General features: G+C 43.4%; 1 protein-coding gene across 2 annotated transcripts in view; it reads right to left on the reverse strand.

The window, feature by feature from the left end:
• Positions 1-16,780, reverse strand: part of NMT2 (N-myristoyltransferase 2) — a 56,591-nt gene extending 39,811 nt beyond the window's left edge. Inside the window, exon 1 of one of the 2 annotated variants that reach the window (XM_027976660.3) lies at positions 16,542-16,780. In XM_027976660.3, coding sequence (XP_027832461.1) covers positions 16,542-16,651 — 110 coding nt within the window. In that variant the 5' untranslated portion in view covers positions 16,652-16,780. The remainder of the gene's footprint in view (positions 1-16,541) is intronic. The other variant, XM_042230582.1, reaches the window with a different exon arrangement.
• Positions 16,781-21,764: the final 4,984 nt, after the last annotated feature.

Genomic DNA, 21,764 nt, shown 5'->3' on the forward strand with positions numbered 1-21,764 from the left:
CAAGTGTTGGCGAGGATGTGGAAAAACTGGGACCCTCATACACCGCTGGTGGGAGTGTAAAACGGCATAGGCGCTCTGGGAAACAGTCCGGCAGCTCCTCAAAATGCTACAGGTTTATCACACCTCTCAGCAGCGCGGCTCCTAGGTAGATGACTAAGAGAAACGAAAATGCCTGTGCCCACAGACACTTGTACACAAGTATCCATAGCAGCATTTTTCATAATACCCAAAAGGTAGAAGAAACCACCCAAATACCCATCACCTGGTGAATAAAGAAAATGTGGTATATCCATACAATGGAATATTATCCAGCAATTAAAAAATGAAGTATTAATTCATGCAACAATATGGATAAACTGTGAAAACACTATACCAAATCAAAGAGGCACAAAAGGCCACACACTGTATAATCCCATTTGTATGAAATGGCCAGAAAAGGCAAGCCTAAAAAAGAAAATGGATCAGTGGTTGTGAGTGGCTGGGAGGACAGGGGGTGTCAGGGGGTGACAGCTAAGGGATGCATGGTTTCAGTCTGGTGTGATGAAAACATTCTAAAACTGATTTTGGTCACAGCTATACAACTCTGAATACAATGAAAGCCATGGGACTGTACACTTTAAATGAGTGAATCACAGGTATATGGATAGTATCTCAACAAAGCTGCTGAAAAAGTGGCAGATGAAATTTCTTCCATGGGGATGGAAAGATACTGAGAACCCCTCAGGATAAGAGGAAAATCTCTGCCTGAGAAGATTCTTCTGGGAAATCCGATGGAGAAAAAGGTTCAGAGTTGCTGCCTGAAGTTGATTACTGAATCCCATATCTTTAGCCATGGAAATCATGCAGCCCTTTTACAAAGATCTCTTGGATTTTTAAGAAGAGAAGTTCCATTTTCCACCTCCCCCACAATTCATATGAAAAATCCATAAGGAAAAACCCCATTTTGCTACCCCAGGAAGGCCAGATACTTGCATTTCTGCCTAAAGAGAATCTTTGGCACGTTTCAAACCCCAAGGGTAAACCAACGGACTATTTCTCAGCCATGGAAATGTCAAACATTTAATAAGCACATCCTGCAAATCTCTTTGATGTAGTCAGAGATTCTGCAGACTAGGACTTAATGGAATGAGCAAAGGAACACATTTTATAGGAAACTGTAAACGTTTTACAGTTGCTCCAGGAGAAACAAGTGAGAGAGAGAGAGAGAGAGAGAGAGAGAGAGAGAGGGACTGCCAGCTGTTCACAAAGACCCATTCCCGCTTGGTCTGGGAGCTCACAGCCAGACTATGCTTCCCTGTTGCTGGCAGGTCAGGTACTCATGCAACTGGGTTCTAGTCACTGGCATGAAAATAGACATGAGCCCCCACTTTCTGCTGGCCCAGAGAGGAGCCTGGGGGTGCTCATTGATGCTCTCCCTCCCCGGGCTGGTTGGAGGCAGGTGTCGGATGAGACAGTAGAGGATGGCAGAGTCATGTGATGCAAGGGGGCCAAACCCTGATTGACAAGACGAAGGGAAGTCCCCTTACCATCCATCTGGATACCTGTCCAGGGCTGTCCCATCAATAAGGAAAAAAATTTATCATGTTGAACAGTTACACTGCAGGGTCTAATCATTATAGCAGTTTCAGTTCAGTCACTCAGTCGTGTCTGACTCTTTGTGACCCCATGAACCACAGCACGCCAGGCCTCCCTATCCATCACCAACTGCCAGAGTCTACCCAAACCCATGTTCATTGAGTCAGTGATGCCATCCAACCATCTCATCCTCTGTCATCCCCTTCTCCTCCTGCCCTCAATCTTTCCCAGCATCAGGGTCTTTTCCAATGAGTCAGCTCTTCGTATCAAATGGCCAAAGTACTGGAGCTTCAGCTTCAACATCAGTCCTTCCAATGAACACCCAGGACTTATCTCCTTTAGAATGGACTGGTTGGATCTCCTTGCAGTCCAAGGGACTCTCAAAAGTCTTCTCCAACACCACAGTTCAGAAGCATCAATTCTTCGGCACTCAGCTTTCTTTATAGCCCAACTCGCACATCCATACATGACTACTGGAAAAACCATAGCCTTGACTAGATGGACCTTTGTTGGCAAAGTAACATCTCTGCTTTTTAATATGCTGTCTAGGTTAGTCATAACTTTCTTTCCAAGGAGTAAGCGTCTTTTAATTTCATGGCTGCAATCACCATCTGCAGTGATTTTGGAGCCCAGAAAAATAAAGTCAGCCACTGTTTCCCCATCTATTTCCCATGAAGCGATGGGACCAGATGCCATGATCTTAGTTTTCTGAATAGCCTGTTATAACTAACAGGTCAATTTTAAGAGCTTGATGTATGGTATGGAATGCCAAAGATAAACAATTCTTAAATTTTGAAAAATTTTCTTGGCTGTGGCACGTGGAACTTGAGGCCCCTGCATTGGAAGGTGGAGTCTTAACACTGAACCACCAGGGAAGTCCCAAGAAACAATTTTAGATTTCAGAGGATTCCACCAGAGAGATCACTTACCCCCTCCCCATAATGACCATTAATAGTTTGATGTTATAATTATTTTATAAAATGTTCCCCTTTGATTTTCAATTTCCTGCATAGAAAATGGTAAGATTATAAGTGATTTTAATCATTTCTGTATTTTCATGCATTTTCTAAACTGTCTATAATAACCACAATGCCTTGACAACTAAAACATTATTAAGATACAACAAAGCTCAAGAATAAATAGATCAAGGAAGTGGAGCAGGCAGGCCAGTAATACTCATTACATAAAAGAACTTGATATATGATGATTACATCATAAATCAGTAGTGAAATGATTTGTGTTGGCTTTGCCAACATCTATCCATACCTAGAATAGCATCTGGCATATGACAGATGCTCAAGTAAATATCTGTTGAATGAATAAGCAAAAGAATGACAACAGGGACTTTCCTGGTGGTCCAGTGGTTAAGGTTCCGCACTTCCAAGGTTCAATCCCTGGTGGGAGAACTAAGATCTAAGATCCCACAAGTCATCTGGCCTGACCAGAACACCTCCAAATAAACATTTTTTTAAATCCAATTAAAAAGAATGACAGTAAATTCATTATCAGTGAAAGAAATAATTTCTTAAATAAGGACCCAAAAGCACACACTATAAGATAAAACTTGACTACATCTAAGTTAAATATTTTGTGGCAAAGTGATTATAAACAAAATTTTAAAACTACAGAGGAGGTGAGGAAGGAAGTGAGGTATTTATAAAACACATGGTAAAGTGGTAATAGAAAGCTCTTTTCCTGTTTCCATTCTATCTCCAGCATAGTACAGACAGGCAACATCCTATCCTGGTTAGGATAGGCCTGGTTAGGACAGGCCTTAGCTAGAGTAGGACCACCTGATTTTGAAACCTGCCTCTACTACTTCCCAGCTGTGTCACTTGGAATATATTACTTAACTTCTCTGCCCTTCGGTTTCCTTGCCTGCAAAAGATGACGTTTTCAAAAGATGGTGTTCCCAAAATTGTGAGGATAAAACGAGTTAATATGTTAGTAGTTGACACAGAGAAATCACTCAGTCCATGATAGCTATTATTATGATTATCCTGCTTTATTTTTCTTCACATAACTTCTTGAGAGCTAAGAATATAGAATTTATTTGTCTTCTTCTGACTAGAACATAAAATCCATAAGACAACCTCTTCCATTGTATTCTCAGCACCTTAACAGTGTCTGAGGTATAAAATAAATATTTGCTGGATGAATGAGAAATCAATGTAAAAATCACTAGGAAGACAAAAGACCAAGAGAAGAATGGGCTGAGGATATGAATAAATCATTTGCAAAAGAGGAAATCCTAATAGTCAATAAATTTATGAAAAGATGCTCAACCTCACCAGCAATAAGGAAACTGAAAATGAAACCACCTCAGATTCTACTTTTTCTCCTTGACTTGCCAAACATTTTCAAGTCTAATAATACTGGAAAAATGTGAGGAAAGGGAATACTTATATAATGTTGGTACAAGCATTTTGGCAATAAACTGGCACCCCCACCATAACTATCATCAACATCATCATCGCTATCATCCTCATCACCGCCACCATCGTCATCACCATCGTCACCACAATCAACATCATCATCACCACCAGCAACATCACCACCACCATTATCATCATTACCACCAACATCACCATAACCACTATCATCAGCATCATCCTTACCACCACCACCACAACCACCCCAGCAACATCACCATCAACACTACCACCACAATCAACATTATCATCACTACCACCATCAGCATGTCCACCACTATCATCACCACCAGCAACATCACCATCACCACAATCAACATCATCACCATTATCATTACCACCACCATCACCATAACCACCACCATCACCACCACCACCATCACCATAACCACAATCAACATCATCACCATTATCATTACCACCACCATCACCATAACCACCACCACCATCACCACCAGCAACATCACCATAACCACCACCATCATCACCACCACCACCATCACCATAACCACCACCATCACCACCAGCAACATCACCATAACCACCATCACTACAATCAACATCGCAATCACCACCATCATCCCACCATTCTCATCACCATTATGGCTGTCGGCATAACTGTTAACACTTTAGTGCACTCACGGGGCAAGCACCTTACATATCTACCATGTAAACTGTCACAACTGTGTGAGGTTAAGTCCTCTGACTATAGTTGCTCCCAATTTACAGAAGAGGAAACCACAATATGTACAAGTTAAGTACCTTGCTGAACATCACAGCTGAATAGCAGCAGAGCCGAGGACTCAAATCCATCACTCAGGCTCCAGGATCCAGTTAATTACTATGCTATATCACCTCCTATTTATGCACTGCTACTGGCTAAGTTTCTGTTTAGATATTTATTGGCAATCTAGAGGTCTTCTTTGGGAAATGACCTCTTCTTTTGTGAACATTTAAAAAAAATTAAACGGGTGGTCTTTTATTGAATAGTAACTTTCATGCACTGGACAAGGAAATGGCACCCTACTCCAGTGTTCTTGCCTGGAGAATCCCAGGGATGGCGGAGCCTGGTGGGCTGCTGTCTATGGGGTCGCACAGAGTCAGACACGACTGAAGCGACTTAGCAGCAGCAGCAACAGATCTGTATGTTTGTGTATAGGTGTGTATGTGTATTCTCTTTGGGATCTCAAGTCACTTTACTGAGAGGGAAATGCACACTACCCAGGAAAATTTTATATGAGGTGATTTTGGCGCAGTTTAAGAAAAATGTAGGGTAACCCAAGGAGCATCACAGTGCCCAGTTGATGGAAGAGAACTCACAGCCCCAGCTGCAGGGGAGTTGGGCTGAGGTCAACTCAAACTCTCCAGAGTACTGGCCACAGGCTGTTCCCATACTCCATCAGGGTACCCATCTGATACAGGCTGATCATGTGGCTGCCCCACTCGAGAACTGGTTTTATCAACAGTTCAGGTTCCCTTAATAGAACTGCCATGAGTAAGTCTGGTTTTTTGTTTGTTTTTGCCCACACCATTCATTATGTGGGATATTCCCCAATCAGAAATCGAACCCATGCCCCTACATTGAGAGCACAGAGCCTTAATCACGGGACTGACAAGGAAGTCCTGAGTGAGGCTGTTTTCTCAGCAGCCAATCTGTGCGATTCCAGTCACGACTTCTTCATCTGCTTCCTCCCCAAGTGTGACGCACAGGTCCAGAGCAAGAAGCCAACCTTGCCACTCTCAGCACCTGGCTTCCTCACAGCATGACCTTCAACAGGATTTCAGCCATCTCATCAATTAGGAAGCTTCATCCTAGCTCAGCAACTTCCTTCCCCGAGGTTCCTTAGAACCACATCATCTCTGGTCAAAGCAGAAAGTCACAGAGAAGACCTTGGAGAGCTCCAAGCTCAAAGCTACCCTAGAATTTTGTGACCAGTGAGGAGCAGAAACTGACAATGACCTTTATCATCATAAAGGTCAGCCAAGGAGACAGGCAGCGGTAGCTACTGAAGCTGGAGCATGGGGCAGAGGCCACAGCAGGACCAGCCAACAATCCCAATGTTTCCATGTCAGCAGTAGAGGGTGGCTGTCTCCGGCAGTGGCTCACTAATAAGCCCTGGGCAATCCTGGCCCAGCTAGAGCAGGACCCTGGACGATTCCCTTTGCTAGTTTCTAGTCTACAGTCTGTTAACCAATTCCCTCTTTTAGATACTGGGTTGTTCCCAAGTTTCTAGTTCTTTCAGCTGTTAACATAATCTAAAGGTGGGAAAACAGGTTCTATCTCAGTAGCCTTCTTTTTCCATGATTATTTCATTATTATCCAACACGTTTGAGGCTTGCTTCCCATAAAAATCCAATTCTTTCATGTTGAGGTTTGACAGAAAACAACAACATTCTGTAAAGCAATTATCCTTCAATAAAAAAATAAATCATTAAACAAACAAACAAGCAAACAAAAATCCAATTCTAATAAAGCTGTGGAAACATGCTCAGTCATGTCTGACTCTTTGCGACCCCATGGAATGTAGCCTGCCAGGCTCTTCTGTCCATGGGGATTTCACAGGCTCTTGCGTGGGTTGCCATTTCCTCCTCCAGGGAAACTTCCCTACCCAAGGATTGAACTTGAGTCTGCTGCTAACGCATCATAAAATTTCATCAATACGCACTGGCCAGAAATAGTCCAGCGTGAAATTTAGTCTGTGAAGTAAGACCTGTCTTTGCAGATTATCCAAGATCAGAATGAAGGAAGAAATATTTTAAATGCTACTAAAAACTGTATATCTTTAAGATCATTACACATAACTGAAAAACTAAATATAAACTGTTCAGTTATTTCACAAACAAATTTCTTAAAAGCGTATTTGCTTGCATTGCACTTAACACTGTTCCAAGATGAAATGGTTAACAAAACAAGTAGAAAAATCAAGTTTTTCAAAAAGGATTGAGGGTGTTGGTAGAGCATAGCCTTCAAGATGACTTCCCTGGTGGCTCAGAACTACCCTATTTCCTACAGCCTTTCTCACTCATGCTCACAAATGTTTTTATGACAGAAGATCAGCCTGTACACAGTTACACAGTAGCTCCCACTTCTATGACTTTTCTCATTTCCGGATCTTTCAGAGTAAAGGAAGATGATTAGCAAGTCACAAAAAATTTTTTTTCTGGCTGTGATTCATTTCAATATTTCATAACCACTGTTAAATTTAATAAGATTAATGTGCCAACAAAGTTCACAATTTGATGTGCTTTTCAAATGATATTCCTATTTCTGAATTCTCTTGCTAGATCCAATTTTCATTTTTAATAATACTTCCTCTTTTGAATAATTCCAATGATGCTCATGGACCTAACCAATTCTCTCATTATAGGAATGTTCTATGTTTTGATGAAATCCTTATGGTTACAGTGTGTAACAAAAACATCAGGCTCCCCCTGCCCCACCACACTCCCAGAAAAATCTGATGCAGAAGCGAGGGACAAGATGTGCCTGGCAGGTAAGGAAAATCATCATCTCAGGCAGTTAAATATGTGAGGAGGGGCAAGGAGGCTCCAACAGCAGGAAGGTAATAGCCAGATCTCATCTAGGCTGCAGGGATTCCAGGGACTGATGCCTCCGAAGGGGTAGGTAGAAACACTGGAACAGAGTTTCTATTCTTGCTTGACCTCGAGTAGAAGAGCTGAGTGATGGGTCTGTGATACGAGACCAAGTGCAAAGGCCAGAAGCGAGATGCAGAGAAAACATGATTTCAGGAGGCAGTCAAGGTTCAGAGGCCGAGCGGAGGTTGTGCAGGTGGCGTTCTTCCCCGGGAATCACAAAAGTGAACTTTGAGTTCTCAAACATAAAGGACAGGACCTCCCAGATCCAAAAGGGAGCCAGAGGTCATGGTCCACTTTGGGATGGTAGAGGAAAGAGACAAGGACATTTTTTTAAAAACAGCAAAAGCAGATGCAGACTAGTACACAGAGGATGGATAAAAAAGCAACATCCTACCATATAGCACAGGGAACTATATTTAATGCCCTGCATGACAAACCAGAATGGAAAAGCATATGAAAAAAATACGCATGTATAACTGTCATAGAGCAGGAATGAACACAACATTGTAAACCAGCTATACTTCAATAAATGTTTTAAAAACAAAATTAAAAAATAAAAATGTGAAAAAGCACAGAAACACCCCAGAGCTCAGAAAGCGTGTCTGAAAGAGAAGGAATAGCTGGCAATGCCTAGGATGACAGCTTAAAGGTGGGGACAAGTCAGGAGTCAGGCAGGACAGGCCTCTCTCTTTTGCCACTGTTTATATTGCCCCTGACCTTTGGGCTGTGAAAACCAGAAGGTTAATCCAAGGAGCTCTGGGGTCCTCACAGTACCCGAGGCACAAGGTCTCTGGTTCTTAAACCTGAGGGATGGGACAGGGCTCAGGACAAAGTGCATACTTGTTAAATCCTACGAATTTGAGAGCCAAATTCTTCAATTTCCCAGTCAAGACACTCATACCCAGAGAAATTCATTGACCTCTATTTCGATAGCTGACTAAAGGGGAGTTTTTTGATTCCTGGTTTAATACTCATTTCCACACACCATACCGCCTGCCTAAAACTTGTTATTGGGAACAGCTTTTAAATTATTCATGAAGAAATATTCTGAAGAAGTGCTATACATCCAAGGATACTTGTTTCAGCGCTGTTTCATTAGCACAAATGACTGAAAACAGCCTCATGATCTAAGAACAGGGGACAGATTAAATGAGTAATGGGACATCCATGCAATGATGGTACACAGTCTTTCAAAAAATTAGGTTCAGGGTTTCTCTGGTGGGTTCAGTGGTGAAGAATCCACCTGCCAAAGCAGGAGACACAGGTTCGATCCCTGATCCTGGAAGATCCCACATGCCTCGCAGCAGTTAAGCCCATGAGCCACAGCTAGTGAGCCTGTGCTCTAGAGCCCAAAGCGGCAGCTACTGAGCCCACTCACCCGAGAGCCTGTGCCCTACAGAGAGAGGAGCCACTGAAACGAGAAGCCAGTGCGTCGCAGCTAGAGAGCAGCCCCGCTCGCCCACAGCTAGAGAAAAGCCGATTCCGCCACAGAGATCTAGCAGAGCCAAAAATAAAAACAGCTAAATAAAAAAATAAAACAGTTTTGGAAAAATGAGGTGGAGGGAATTCCCTCGCAGTCCAGTGGTTGGTTAGGAGTCAATGATTTCACTGTCAAAGGCCCAGGTTTAATCCTCTGCTGGGGAGCTAAGATCAGTGCAGCCAAATAAACAAAAAATGAGATTGGTCTACGGGTTTTTATATATAATAGCCTTCCCTGATAGTTGGTAAAGAATCCATCTGCCTGCAATGCAGGAGACCCCAGCTTGATTCCTGGATCGGGAAGATCCCCTGGAGAAGGGAAAGGCTACCCACTCCAGTATTCTGACATGCAGAATTCCAAGGACTGTACAGTCCATGAGGTCGCAAAGAGTCGGACACAACTGAGCAGCTTTCACTTTCACAAAAATATGTATATGGATTTCCAAGATACACTGTTAAGTGACAATTCAAGGTGCAGGAATGAAGGGGCATGCTGCCATTGGTGGTGAATGCCTGTTCCACATAAGCACGCTCGTGCACACATGCACACACCCCGCAGCCTTGTACATGTGTAGGATGCCACCAGGAGGACACGTCAAGAACTGGCGTCAGGAGATGCTCACGGGGAGGGAAACTCAAGGCTGGCAGAATGAGAATTCCTCCTCACAGGATACCCTTCTTGCGCTTTTTGAAGTTTGTACCATATGCTCATACTACTAATTATAAAAGACAAAGGCCCCTGCAAAGTCAAGGGTGACATACAGAAGTCCTATTCGTTAGAGTACAGGTCGAGCTGTGCGGGTCAAGTCCCGAAATAACAGCAGCACAGGACACAGACGCTCACGTCTCTCTCCCAGGAGAGTTGCAGCTTCCCTCAATGGGAAAGTTCCCTCAGTGGGGAAGCTGTAGTTCCCTCAATGGGGAAGGTCCGCTCTCCTGCCTACGGTGCACCATGTGGCCCTGTGACCAGTCACTTACCTGTGAGCCAGAGCTTCCTTCTGGTAAAACAAGGGTCTGCCTGAGAAGATGCCTGAGAAGATGGCTGGGGGTGTGGCGGGTGCAGAGGCACTGGGTGAAGGAAGCGCTGGGTAAGGGCCACAGAGCCTTTGCCAGGGGTTGTCACCCTCAGTTACAATGACTGGGGAAAGCGTCATGAAAGAAAGGTGATGGAGCTGGACTTTGAACTTGGAGAAGAGGCGGAAGTGGGAGGATTAAGAGACCACTCTCAGAGGGGCACTGCAGGAGGCTGTGACCTACTGCAGGTGGGGTGGAAAGGATGCCACTGAATTCCTTAGGAGAACAATGATGTCTGACATTGAATTTGAACTTGTTTTCTGCCTTAGGCTATAGTCAAACCTGATTCATCGGAAAGACCCTGATGCTGGGAAAGACAAGGCAGAAGAAGGGGACAACAGAGGACGAGACGGTTGGATGGCATCACTGATTCAATGGACGTGAGTTTGAGCAAGCTCCAGGAGATGGTGAAGGTCAGGGAAACCTGGAATGATGCAGTCCATGGGGTTGCAGAGTCTGACACAACTAAGCGACTGAACAACCAATAGTCAAACCCTACCCTCTAGAGTCACAAAACCTTTATCTAACGCTATTTAGTGGTTCTTGGTGGGGGAGGTGGGAGGGAACAGAATTAACTGTATTCCACTCAGGGTCAAAGGTCTAGGGAGTGGAGAAGGAAATGACAACCCACTCTAGTATTCTTGCCTGAGAATCCCATGGACAGAGGAGACTGGAGGGCTACAGCCCATGGGGTCACAAAGAGTCAGACATGACTTAGTGACTAAACAACAACAATACTTAAGAATCCCAACTATCAAACTGTCAAACAAATTTTAATCAACCATGTTAAAAGAAACATTGGATTATCTGCATAACCCCTCCAAAGAAAATATTACAAAATCATCTCACATGAAAAAGCAAGCAGAAACTAATCAGCCAAAATGTAAATAAAATTGTATTATAAAGATGTGTCAGACAGTTATAATTTAAAACATGATGTTTCTCTGGATATAATTATACTTGTAGTATTTCTCAGATTTTTAAATTTATAATCTGTTTTCTCTTCTCATTCCAATTAAATATCATCTTTGGTTCTCATTATGTGAAAAAAAAAAAAAAAGTCTAGGGAGAAATGCTACAGGACCCAAAGCATTCAGAGCTAGTGATGGGGGAGACAGGGGCCACAAGGATGTGCTGGAGGACCATGAAAACCTCAGCAGCCACAAGACCCCCAGGAATATGTATGAGCTTGAGCCATTTTGTTAGATAGTAGAGAAAAGAGTGATCCTGGAAGGTAAAATGATATGGAAACCCTTGGTTTTTAGAAAAATGAGGAGAAAAATCCCAGCAGCTTCTAGACTGAAAACAAGGCAAAACAAAGAAAATGAATATGGTTGCCTATAAAAGAAAGAGAAGCAGACAGGCAGAGAAACATCTGTTCCACTAAATGCTGAAAGATATAAAAAGATAATAAAATAATGTTTACGGAGCTTGAAGGAAAACGATCATCACAGAATTATGCTTGCATCCAGACTCTGGCTCATGCAAAAAAAGCATCTTCAGACATATAGGAGGTTAGAAAATATATCATCCACACACTCTAATAAAAAAATTAAATGAGAAAATACTCAAAAGAAGAAAGGAGAGGGTGCAGTTTATAAGAAATAGTGGTTAGCAATAAAAGCAGTAAAGCTGTCAAGACGGTTTAAGACATTTTTTAAACTATGGATGTGAATATAACACAACAGTTAAGAAAAAAGCTTTATTATAATACAAGGGCAAAAAGAAAAGAAGCCAGATGGAATTAAAATCCCAGATTATTTCAACAAAACCTAGGATATATAAAGGAAGGAGAAATCCAAATATCCTATACAGTTTGTCTTGTTTGGTAGTAGAACATTTTAAACATTGGTTAAGTTTTTACATTGATAGAGAAATACAGGAAAAAAGCACCCTTGTTAGAACTTTAATAGTAATTACCAGAAGAAGAAAAATAGGATATAGAGCTCCTCAATCATTAGAGGAGAAAAAAATAAAGGATGTATGGAAACTTGACATATTCTGTAAAACACAAGAAAAGAATGAGGAAGTATTCTGAATACCAAGAAGGCTTACAAAATTCAAAGGCAGATATGATCTGAGCTGTTTAACACAATGGCCACGACCCACATGTGGCTATTAAATTCTAATAGTTTCAAATTAAAATGGAATAAAATTTAAAATTCAGTGCCTCAGTCACACTGTCCCATTTCAAGTGGCCAGTGATCTCTGTATCAGATATTTTCATCATAGCAGAACAGTCTAGCATACAACACTCACAGCCAGTGCAAAATACAAGGTAATATGAGTCTATATAAAGTATGATCCTATTTATGTTAAATATACATTTACATACACATATAAATATACAAAGGGGTACCCAGGTGGCTCAGTGGTAAAGAATCCACCTGCCGATGCAGGGGACACAGGGTACTCAGATTCGATCCCTGGGTCAGGAAGATACCCTGGAGGAGGGCATGGCAACCCACTCCAGTATTCTTGCTTGGAGTGAATCCCATAGACGTAGGAGCCTGGTGGGTTACGGTACACAGGGTCCCAAAGAGCCAGACATGACTGTGCACACGTGCATATAAATATAGAAACACTGACTGAGTCCGTGAAAAATAAAAAATAACAAAAGCATCTATATAATGTATGATCTTACTTATGTAAATATATGTGCGTGTGTGTATATATATATAAATATATATAAGAATAAATTACATGGTTAATAGTGGTATCTCTAAGAAGTAAGATGACTAAGGGGCTTTCTTTCGCCATATATCTTACTGTTTGTATTTTCATTAAGCATATTACTCTTACAATAAGTAAAAGTCATTAATATAGTTTCAATGGGAGTAACCATAGACCAACCAACCAATCTCTTTCTTGAACTTGGTTACAAACCCTGGGTTAACCTAGTAACTGACTTTAACTTGTATATATCTACCATGTACACTTGGGTTAATAAATAATTTGAAGATAGCACAGCATGTGTCCAATATACTTAGAGACTTTCTAGAGTTTGGCCAAGCCCTGCAAGAAGTGTGTTCTGAGCCCCAGAGTGATAGCATCCTTTCAGATGGAAATCTTTGATCATTTTAAATGTTATTTCCCAAATCAGGAGGTTGCTTGAGCAAAAGTTGTTAGCTCACCTTTCCATTTAGATTTACAATATTAATGTATGTGTGTGTTGAGTCTCTTTGATTGTGTCCAACTCTTTGCTACTCCACGGACTGCAGCCCACCAGGTTCCTCTGTACATGGGATTTTCCAGGCAAGAATACTAGAGTGGCTTGCCATGCCCTCTTCCAGGGGATCTTCCCGACCCTGGATCAAACCTGCGTCTCTCCTGTCTCCTGCGTTGGCAAGCCAGTTCTTTACCACTAGCGCCGTGGATAACAGATCACATTTCAGAAAGAGCAGTTTTGAATTATCCCTTAAGTTTTCCATGATAAGAAAAATATATTGAGAATTCTAGTAATTTTCTGCATCTTCCCACAGACCCTACAGTTGACTAAAGAGAAGATCAACAACAAAATCAGAACTAATGACACGGTACACAGAGTAGCTTCCAATATTCCCCCCTTAAACTGGAGGCAAGAAAAGAGAGAGGTTAGGGTCTCTGTTAAAAGAATTTAAAAATTTTAAACTTTCCCAAATGCCAGATCTTTAATTTCTGCAAGAAAAATAATATATTTAAAATGTCTGAGAATAACCCTCAAATACAAAAACTATTTCAGATCTACCCTAGGGGATAGTTCAGTCACTTATCTGCCAACAAAGACATCGTCATATATGCTTATTTTATTCCCTACGTAAATATTCTTGGTAACTATTCACCACAGTGAATAATGAGAGGAAAGTTCTCTGAGTGAAAAGGGGATGAGACACATCAATTTGTCCAGGAAATATGCACTTTGAAAGTCAGTGTTTGTAAAGCAAAGAGAGAGATTTGGTTCTGCTGCCAACTTAAATGCTAATTTAAAAGAATCCACCTGCGATGCAGGAGTCACAGGTTCGATCCCTGGTTTGGGGACATCCCCTGAAGGAAGACATGGCACCCCACTCCAGTGTCGTTGCCTGGAAAATCCCATGGACAGAGGAGCCTGGTGGGCTACAGTCCATTAAGTTGCACAGAGCTGGACAAGACTGAGCACACGTTTCTCCTGAGGCTCTAGTTTTAATATGTGTAAGACAGTAAGTAAATACATTATACTCAACAGTAGAGTAAATTAATTCTTTCAGGCCACAAGTATACTATTTAGTGAATGACTGCTCTGTGTACTGACCCAGGCCACTGACCCTAGTGGCTTCACAGTGATCATTCACCTTTAAAATATCCATTCCTTCAAAGCCTCATTATTTGTCACCTGATTTCAACTGGTGTAGAATGAAGAGGCCAGGTGTAGAAAAGAAGTGTTTTTCAAATTTTAACATTTATAAACTTGAGCTACTTAAGAAAAAAAAAATCTAGGTTTCCACTGAGCCATACCATCAGTAGCCTAGCCAAATAAAACACAATTACTCCCCCATATTTGGCACATGCCATCTGAATTCAAATCCAAAAAAGTGGTCCAACTAGCACAGCCACTTGGATTTTTACTGATCTCCTTACATTTTAATAGACTACAATAAACCCATTACAACAATTTCTTCCTTCTAGAAGCTTAAATCATGGTATCTGTTCTTGGGTAAAATATTTCAGTCCATTGAGCAGCTCTAATTTCGACTAACTGTGCTAATGTATAATTAATGTGCCAAAGCACTAAATTGAAAACCTTGGAAGAAGCCATGGATATGCTTCTCGGTGTGAGTGTGGGAACTGCAAGGTTCCTGGGGGCAGCTTCCCCATCACCCGCTACACAGGTGAGTAATTTTCTGTACCATGTGACATTCTTGACTATATAAGCAAAAAAGTACATAATCAAACCTTCAAAAGGATGAAGAACAACAAACAGACAATACAGGGGAGAAGACAGACTGTCAAGGATTTTGCTAGAAAGACAGGTGCTAAAGTTTAGGGTGTAACTCAGCACATTTGCATCTGTGCCCATTTCTGGCACTAGTGCCATTGTTTCAATAACATATCTATATTTAGCTATCTATCATAGACAAATTTCTATCACTGCATAAACAGAACTGGAGCTCAGATGTCTGCAGAATTTCCTTTCCTCTCTTAAAAAAAAATATTCAGACTAGAATTCTAACATTCTGTACTTGCAGCTGCCACTGAAAAATATTCATGCCAATGAAAGATACATTTAGTCAGCTTTTCCCTTTCTTGATCTTTTTTAATATTTTATAACACTTTAAAACTCAAAGTTCCTGTCTTAAATAAATCTCCAAGCAGACGTTAAATAGAATGTAAATACTCCACACTTTAAATCATCAATCATTTAAAGAATCCTCTCCATGAACTGAATAAATAAGCCATCTGTGACTAAGGCCTCCCTATCATGTTTTTAAGCTGACCCACTTCTTCCCCAGTCACCATGGTTTGCAAAATCTCACTTCTAAAGGGATGAGTGCTAGGCGCCAGAGCATAGTTCGAATCCAACTGGTTAAAAGGGTAATTAATGTAAACACAAGCTGGGATTTAAAATGACCCCCCTATCTATAAAAACAGAACTTCAATACCCCCTTCACCGGAAGCAATCTTTTCCCCCCAAAGGAGAATGAATTAAGTCTGCAGCGGGGGAGAATGGGAGCCAGTTAAAGGAAGAAGAAACCCGATCAGGTGTTAAAAAGCGTGTCTTTGGACATCAAACAGCAAACAGGATCTGGTCGGGTCGGCGGGAGCGACCCCCCAAGACTGAGTTGAAATTTGGGTCGGGACCGCTCCAGAGATGCGGAGTCGCTCGGCGGCGGCGGACCTGAGCGACCCCAGGAACCCGGCCGGACCCCCGGCGCCCCCTGCCCGGGTCCGCGCGGGGCAAGGCAGCCAGGGCAGCACAACTTTCCGCAGCTCCCCCGCCAGAGCCGCGGAAGCCGGTAAGGGCAAATCTCAAACTGCTCCCCGCCATCGGAGGCTAGTTCTCCCTGAGGTGGTGGCGGCTGGGGGAGGGGTGGGAGGGTCTGGGAGGACTTCGGAGGAGGATGACAAGGAGAGGAGAGAGGAGAACCACTTCCCACCGGCCGGGCCGCCACAAAGGGAAGGGCGTTGCGTTCCCCTCGGTGCCACCAAGTCACACGCCGGCTGGGACTCGGACGCGCGAGGCCAGCGGGTGACAGCGGCGTGGCTGGTCCCGGCGCCCCTTCGCCCACCCGCGGCCTCGCCCCCTCCGCCCAGCTCCCCTCGCGAGCCGCACCCCCGGACCTCCAGCCGCCCCGGAGCCGCGCGAAAGCCACGCGGGGGCCCGGCCGCCCCGGAGCCGACGTCCGCGCGGAGCCCGGGCGCGCCTACCCTTTGGTGTGCTCCGTCTCTTCCTCATTGTCCCCGTCGATCCCGCACGTGTCCTGGTCGTCCAGCTCCAGGCTCTGTTGGCTGGCCGCGGACTCGCTGTCCTCCGCCATCTCGGCGGCGCGGGCTGGGAGGCGGCGCTGGAGGGCGCGAGCGCGGGGGGCGGGCGCGGCGAAGGCGGTAGCAGGAGAAGCTCCCTCTAGCGCAGCTCGCCGTCTCCTCCGGGCGCGCCCGCCCACTCTGCCCCGCCTCACCTTCGTTCCGCCCCGCCTCGCCCCGTTCTGTCCCGCCTCGCCCCGCCCCGCCGCGCTGCGCCCCGCCCCGCCCCGCCCAGTCCAGCCTCGCCCCGCCCCCGCCCAGCCTCGCTCCGCCCCGCCCAGCCTCGCTCCGCCCAGCCCCTCTGTGCCTGGTTTGGGGGCGGTGCGCGCCCCCGCCGTCCGGAGTTGGGGGCGCGCGGGACAGCGACACGCACTGTGCGCAGGGGCGTAGCCCTGGAACACGCCTCAGTCTTCTGAACGCCGCAACCCGCTGACCCCAAATCCTGAGTCTTCGTTTTTGGAGAATAGACAACGCGATTTTACATCTGTTCATATTAAGAAGAGCTTTCAACTCTGCAGGAAATTCACACTCAGGGGTAGGCCGTGCTCAGACCACTGATTTCCAGAACCCAAACCCCATCCCTTTGTAAAGGGATTTCATTTCATACGTCTTTGTAAAGATTTCATTTTGTAAAGATTTGTAAAGAAATCCTTGTAATCTTTGTAAAGATTTGAAATCTTTGTAAAGATTTCCTTTCATACGTCTCTGTCCAGTGTACTGTAAAGTCAAAGTCTAAACAGAGTGCTTCCAGCCTTCCCACCTGTCCATTCCAGCGGGACTCATGGCCCTAAAACTCTTGACAGAGAACAGTGTGGAGCTGCCCCTTTTTTTGCTGGACAGCTTATTCCACAACAGCCACCTTGGGGGAAATGGGGCTTGAAGAGTGTCAGGGGCGCCATTCTGGCATCTTCAAGTGAAGGTTATGACCTAAACCTCCAACCAGAAGTGGGTGGCCTTCTAAGCTGAAATGGTTCCGTGTCTGTCCCGGTGAAGGCAGGAGGGTAAGGAGGCACTCCATGGATTGCTAAAGAAAAGGCACATTAAGTCCAAAGCCTTGTTTGCTGTTGCGCTCTGTACACCCCCCCGGTCCTTCCGTTTGTTCTCCGTTCATGGACAGAGTTCAGGGTCCCACTAGGATATGGGAAGCGGGCATGGTTTTACAAAGGCAGTGGAAAGATAGTTATCAGAAATGCCCAGTGAGGGAAAAGAGACTTTAAAAAGCTACCTGTAATTTTTGGTGTGGGTCCTTTTTTTTTTTGTTTTGTTTTGCAAAAGGTATTGAGAACATTTTGTGGCTTCTGCTTTTTCCCCACAAGCAAGACCATGCCCTTCAAATGATAGAAGTACCTAAAAACAAAAATTGTAGAGTGATTTCAAAGTTCCCCAGACTTTTATGACTGCCTGAGGCTGAGCCTGCAAAGGTTCTGAAAGAAGTGGAAAATGGGGCCAAACCACGAAGGAAATACAGGCTTTCTTTCACAATTGCAATGATTCCTGAAACCAAAAGTCACATGTGAGCTCTGGCTTCAAACTTTAGGCAAATATAGATCAGTGAATTTCCTTTGGTTCCTCCCTCTGGATGTGAAGGTTGGATAATGGTAACCTGGTTGGGTAACCAGCAGAATCCTGACCAAGAGCTAATCAGATCAGTTGCTATAAGCTACTGGAAGGGTTCTCTAGAAAAGAGAAATGCAAATCAAAACTACCTCACACCAGTCGGAAAGAAAACCTCTACAAACAATAAATGCTGGAGAGGGTATGGAGAAAAGGGAACCCTCTTGCACTGTTGATGGGAATGCAAATTGATGCAGCCATATGGACAAAAGTATGGAGGTTCCTTAAAAAGCTAAAAATAGAACTACCATATGACCCAGCAATCCCACTACTGGGCATTTATCCTGAGAAAACCATGATGGAAAGAAACACATTTACCCCAATATTCATTGCAGCCCTATTTACAGGACATGGAAGCAACCTAAATGTCCGTTAACAGATGAATGGATAAAGATGTCGTGCATATACACAATAGAATATTACTCAGCCATAAAAAGGAACAAGATTGGGTCATTTGTGGAGATGTGGATGGACCTAGAGTCTGTCAAACAGAGTGAAGTAAGTCAGAAAGGCAAAAATATTGTATATTGATGCATATATGTGGAATCTAGAAAAATGGCACAGATGAACCTACTTGCAGGGCAGGAGAAGAGACATAGGGGTGGAAAATGGACATGTGGACAGGGATGGGAGGGGGGTTGAAATGCAGATTAGGACTGATGTATATACACCATGTGTAAAATAGTGGGAACCTGCGATGTAGCATAGGGAGCTCAGCTCGGTGCTCTGTGATGACCTAGAAGGATGGTGGGGGGTGAGGGGTGGGAGGAGGTCCAAGAAGGAGGGGATATACGTATACATATAGCTGATTCACTTTGTTGTACAATAGAAACTAACACAACATTGTGAAACAGTTATACTCCAATTAAAAAAAGACCAAAGGAACCTCAGCACACACATATTTATCTGAATTCTCAAGAAATGTCACCTAAGAACCTCTCAAAAAAGAGTAAGAAAACAAATAATTCTGGAGAAATAAAATGAGAGTATCAAAAACCAGTTGAACACTGGAAAGCAATGATAAATAGGGAACATGTTCCCCAGAATGGAAAGAAGTTGGCACAGGTGATCATCAATATCAGCAGTAGATGGATGTATTACATAATACGAATGTGTGTCATCATTAATCATTTGAAGCAGGATAGAGTTTGCAGATGACCCTGACGTTCTTAAATGCTATTGTTGTGCATAGAAACAATAGGATTTAACAGTATGCCTGGCATACTGCTATCCATGGAGTCTCAAAGAGTCAGACACGACTGAGTGACTGAACAACAACAATGCATAAAAACTCACTATATTTCTAAAAATTATGGCTTCTTTTCCCTATTTTAATCCCAGAGTTTGGGGGACTGGAACCAGATGGTATCCTTCGAACCTCAGATCCAAGATTTTTTGGGGGGAAGAGACTACTGCACAGTGGTTACTAGTGTGTTAAAAGAGGCTCTTGGAAATTTCCTATCCTACTTGACTCATCTCTTATTATAGATGTAAGATCATAGTTGTATAATTAGTCTTGTTTTATTTAAACTGCTGTAACTTTTTGCTTTAAAAAACTGTGCTCTAATACATGCAACATAAAATTTACCATCTTAACTGTTTCTAAGTATACAATTCAGTAGCATTAAGTACATTGACATTGTTGTGCAAGCCCATCTCCAGAACTTTCACATCTTGCAAAACTGTGACTATAACCATTAAACAACTCCCCATTCACCCCTCTCCCCAGCCCCTGGCACCCACCTATGAATCTGACTACTTTCTATCCCTGTGAATTTGACCAGTCTAGATTCCTTGTATAAATGGAATTATGCAGTCTTTTTGTGACCAGCTTATTTCCCTTAGCAAAATGTCCTCTAGGTTCTTCTGTGTTGTACCACGTATCAGAATTTTCTTCCTTTCTAAGGCTGAATGATATTCTACTGTATGAAAAATATTGCACTGTATTGCAAATCATAAGATCCTGAACTTTGAGGTTGATGCTATAATTTGGATGAGATGTTGGGGAGTTTTGTCGGGGGTTGATCCCTGGTCAGGGAACTAAGATTTCACATGCTGTGGAGAAACTGAGCTCTTTGTGCCACAACTACTGAGCCCATGTGCCGCAAACTAGAGAGTCCGTGCACCACAGTGAAAGCTCCTGAGTGCTACCACTAAGACCCGAAGAAGCCAACTAAAATAAATAATATTTTTTAAAAAGAAGAAAGATGTGACTAACTGGCCAGAAGGCAGATTGATAAATTCGCTGCAAAGGCATGAATTCAAATCTCCATCCTTGTCATTGTCATTCCATCAAGAGATGGAACCAATGTTCCTACTGTTTGATTTTAGGATGACCAACAAAATTCAGCAGAAGTGATGATGTGGCAGTTTTGGCACATAGAATATACCCTTCTGCTTCCTCTATCTCAGTCCAGCAAAAAAAAAAAAAAAAAAAAATCTGATGATACAGGGTGTGTATCTAGAATGCATGCTAAGTCACTTCAGTCGTGTCCGACTTTGCAACCCCATGGACTGTAGCCTGCTAGGTTCCTCTGTCTCTGGGATTTCCCAGCAAGAACACAGGAGTGGGTTGCCATGCCCTCCTCCAAGGGATCTTCCTGACCCAGGGATTGAACCAGCGTCTCTTATGCCTCCTGCATTGGCAGGCGTGTTCTTTACCACTAGTACTACCTGGGAAGCCCCATGTGTCTAGCATATATCATCTTCATTAATAAGACAACTAATAAATTTTGGCCAAAGGGAATGTTAAAGGGATCTAGTCTTGAGAGGGTTTGCATGACCTGCTCTGCCCAGTGGAACGCTTTCCCTCCTGGGCTCTCCCCTTCTCGGTCAGTCCACCAACCGACCACGGACACATATGCAAGCCCCACTGAGATCAGCATAACTGCCTAGATGACCCATAGATGTGTGAGAAAGAATCCATGGTTATTGTTTAAAGCCATTAAGTTGTGCAGTGTGGTTTTTTTTCTGCATCAATAACTAACTGATAAGCTACAGGAAAGCAAAGACTGAAAGAAAATCTTAAAGATGGACACATTCTTTGTCATCAACCGTGATAACTGTCTATATATCAGGTCTGTCGGAAAAAGACTCCTGCCAGGTTGATAATCTGCACATTCCACTCTGTGCTCACAAAAACAATGTCTCTTACTTTGGCATTGTGTTAACTCTTCCTAATAGCTGGTCTGCTTTACACTCAGGTTGACATGATCTTATTTTATTTTAAAGTGACTCCATTTCTGGGCTTCCCTGGTGGCTCAGTACTAAAATCCACCTGACAATGCAGGAGACATGGGTTTGATCCCTGGTCTGGGAAGATCGCACATGCTGAGGAGCAACTAAGTTCATGCACCACAACTACTGAAGCCTGAGCGCCCTAGAGCCCGTGCTCTGCGACAAGAGAAGCCACCACAATGAGAATTCCACGTACCACAAAAAGAGTATTCCCGCTCTGCAGCTAGAGAAAGCCTGCACAGCAGCAAAGAGCCAGCACAGCCCTAAATAAATAAA

Source organism: Ovis aries, chromosome 13 (genome assembly GCF_016772045.2).
Source record: "Ovis aries strain OAR_USU_Benz2616 breed Rambouillet chromosome 13, ARS-UI_Ramb_v3.0, whole genome shotgun sequence".
Taxonomy (NCBI): Eukaryota; Metazoa; Chordata; class Mammalia; order Artiodactyla; family Bovidae; genus Ovis; species Ovis aries.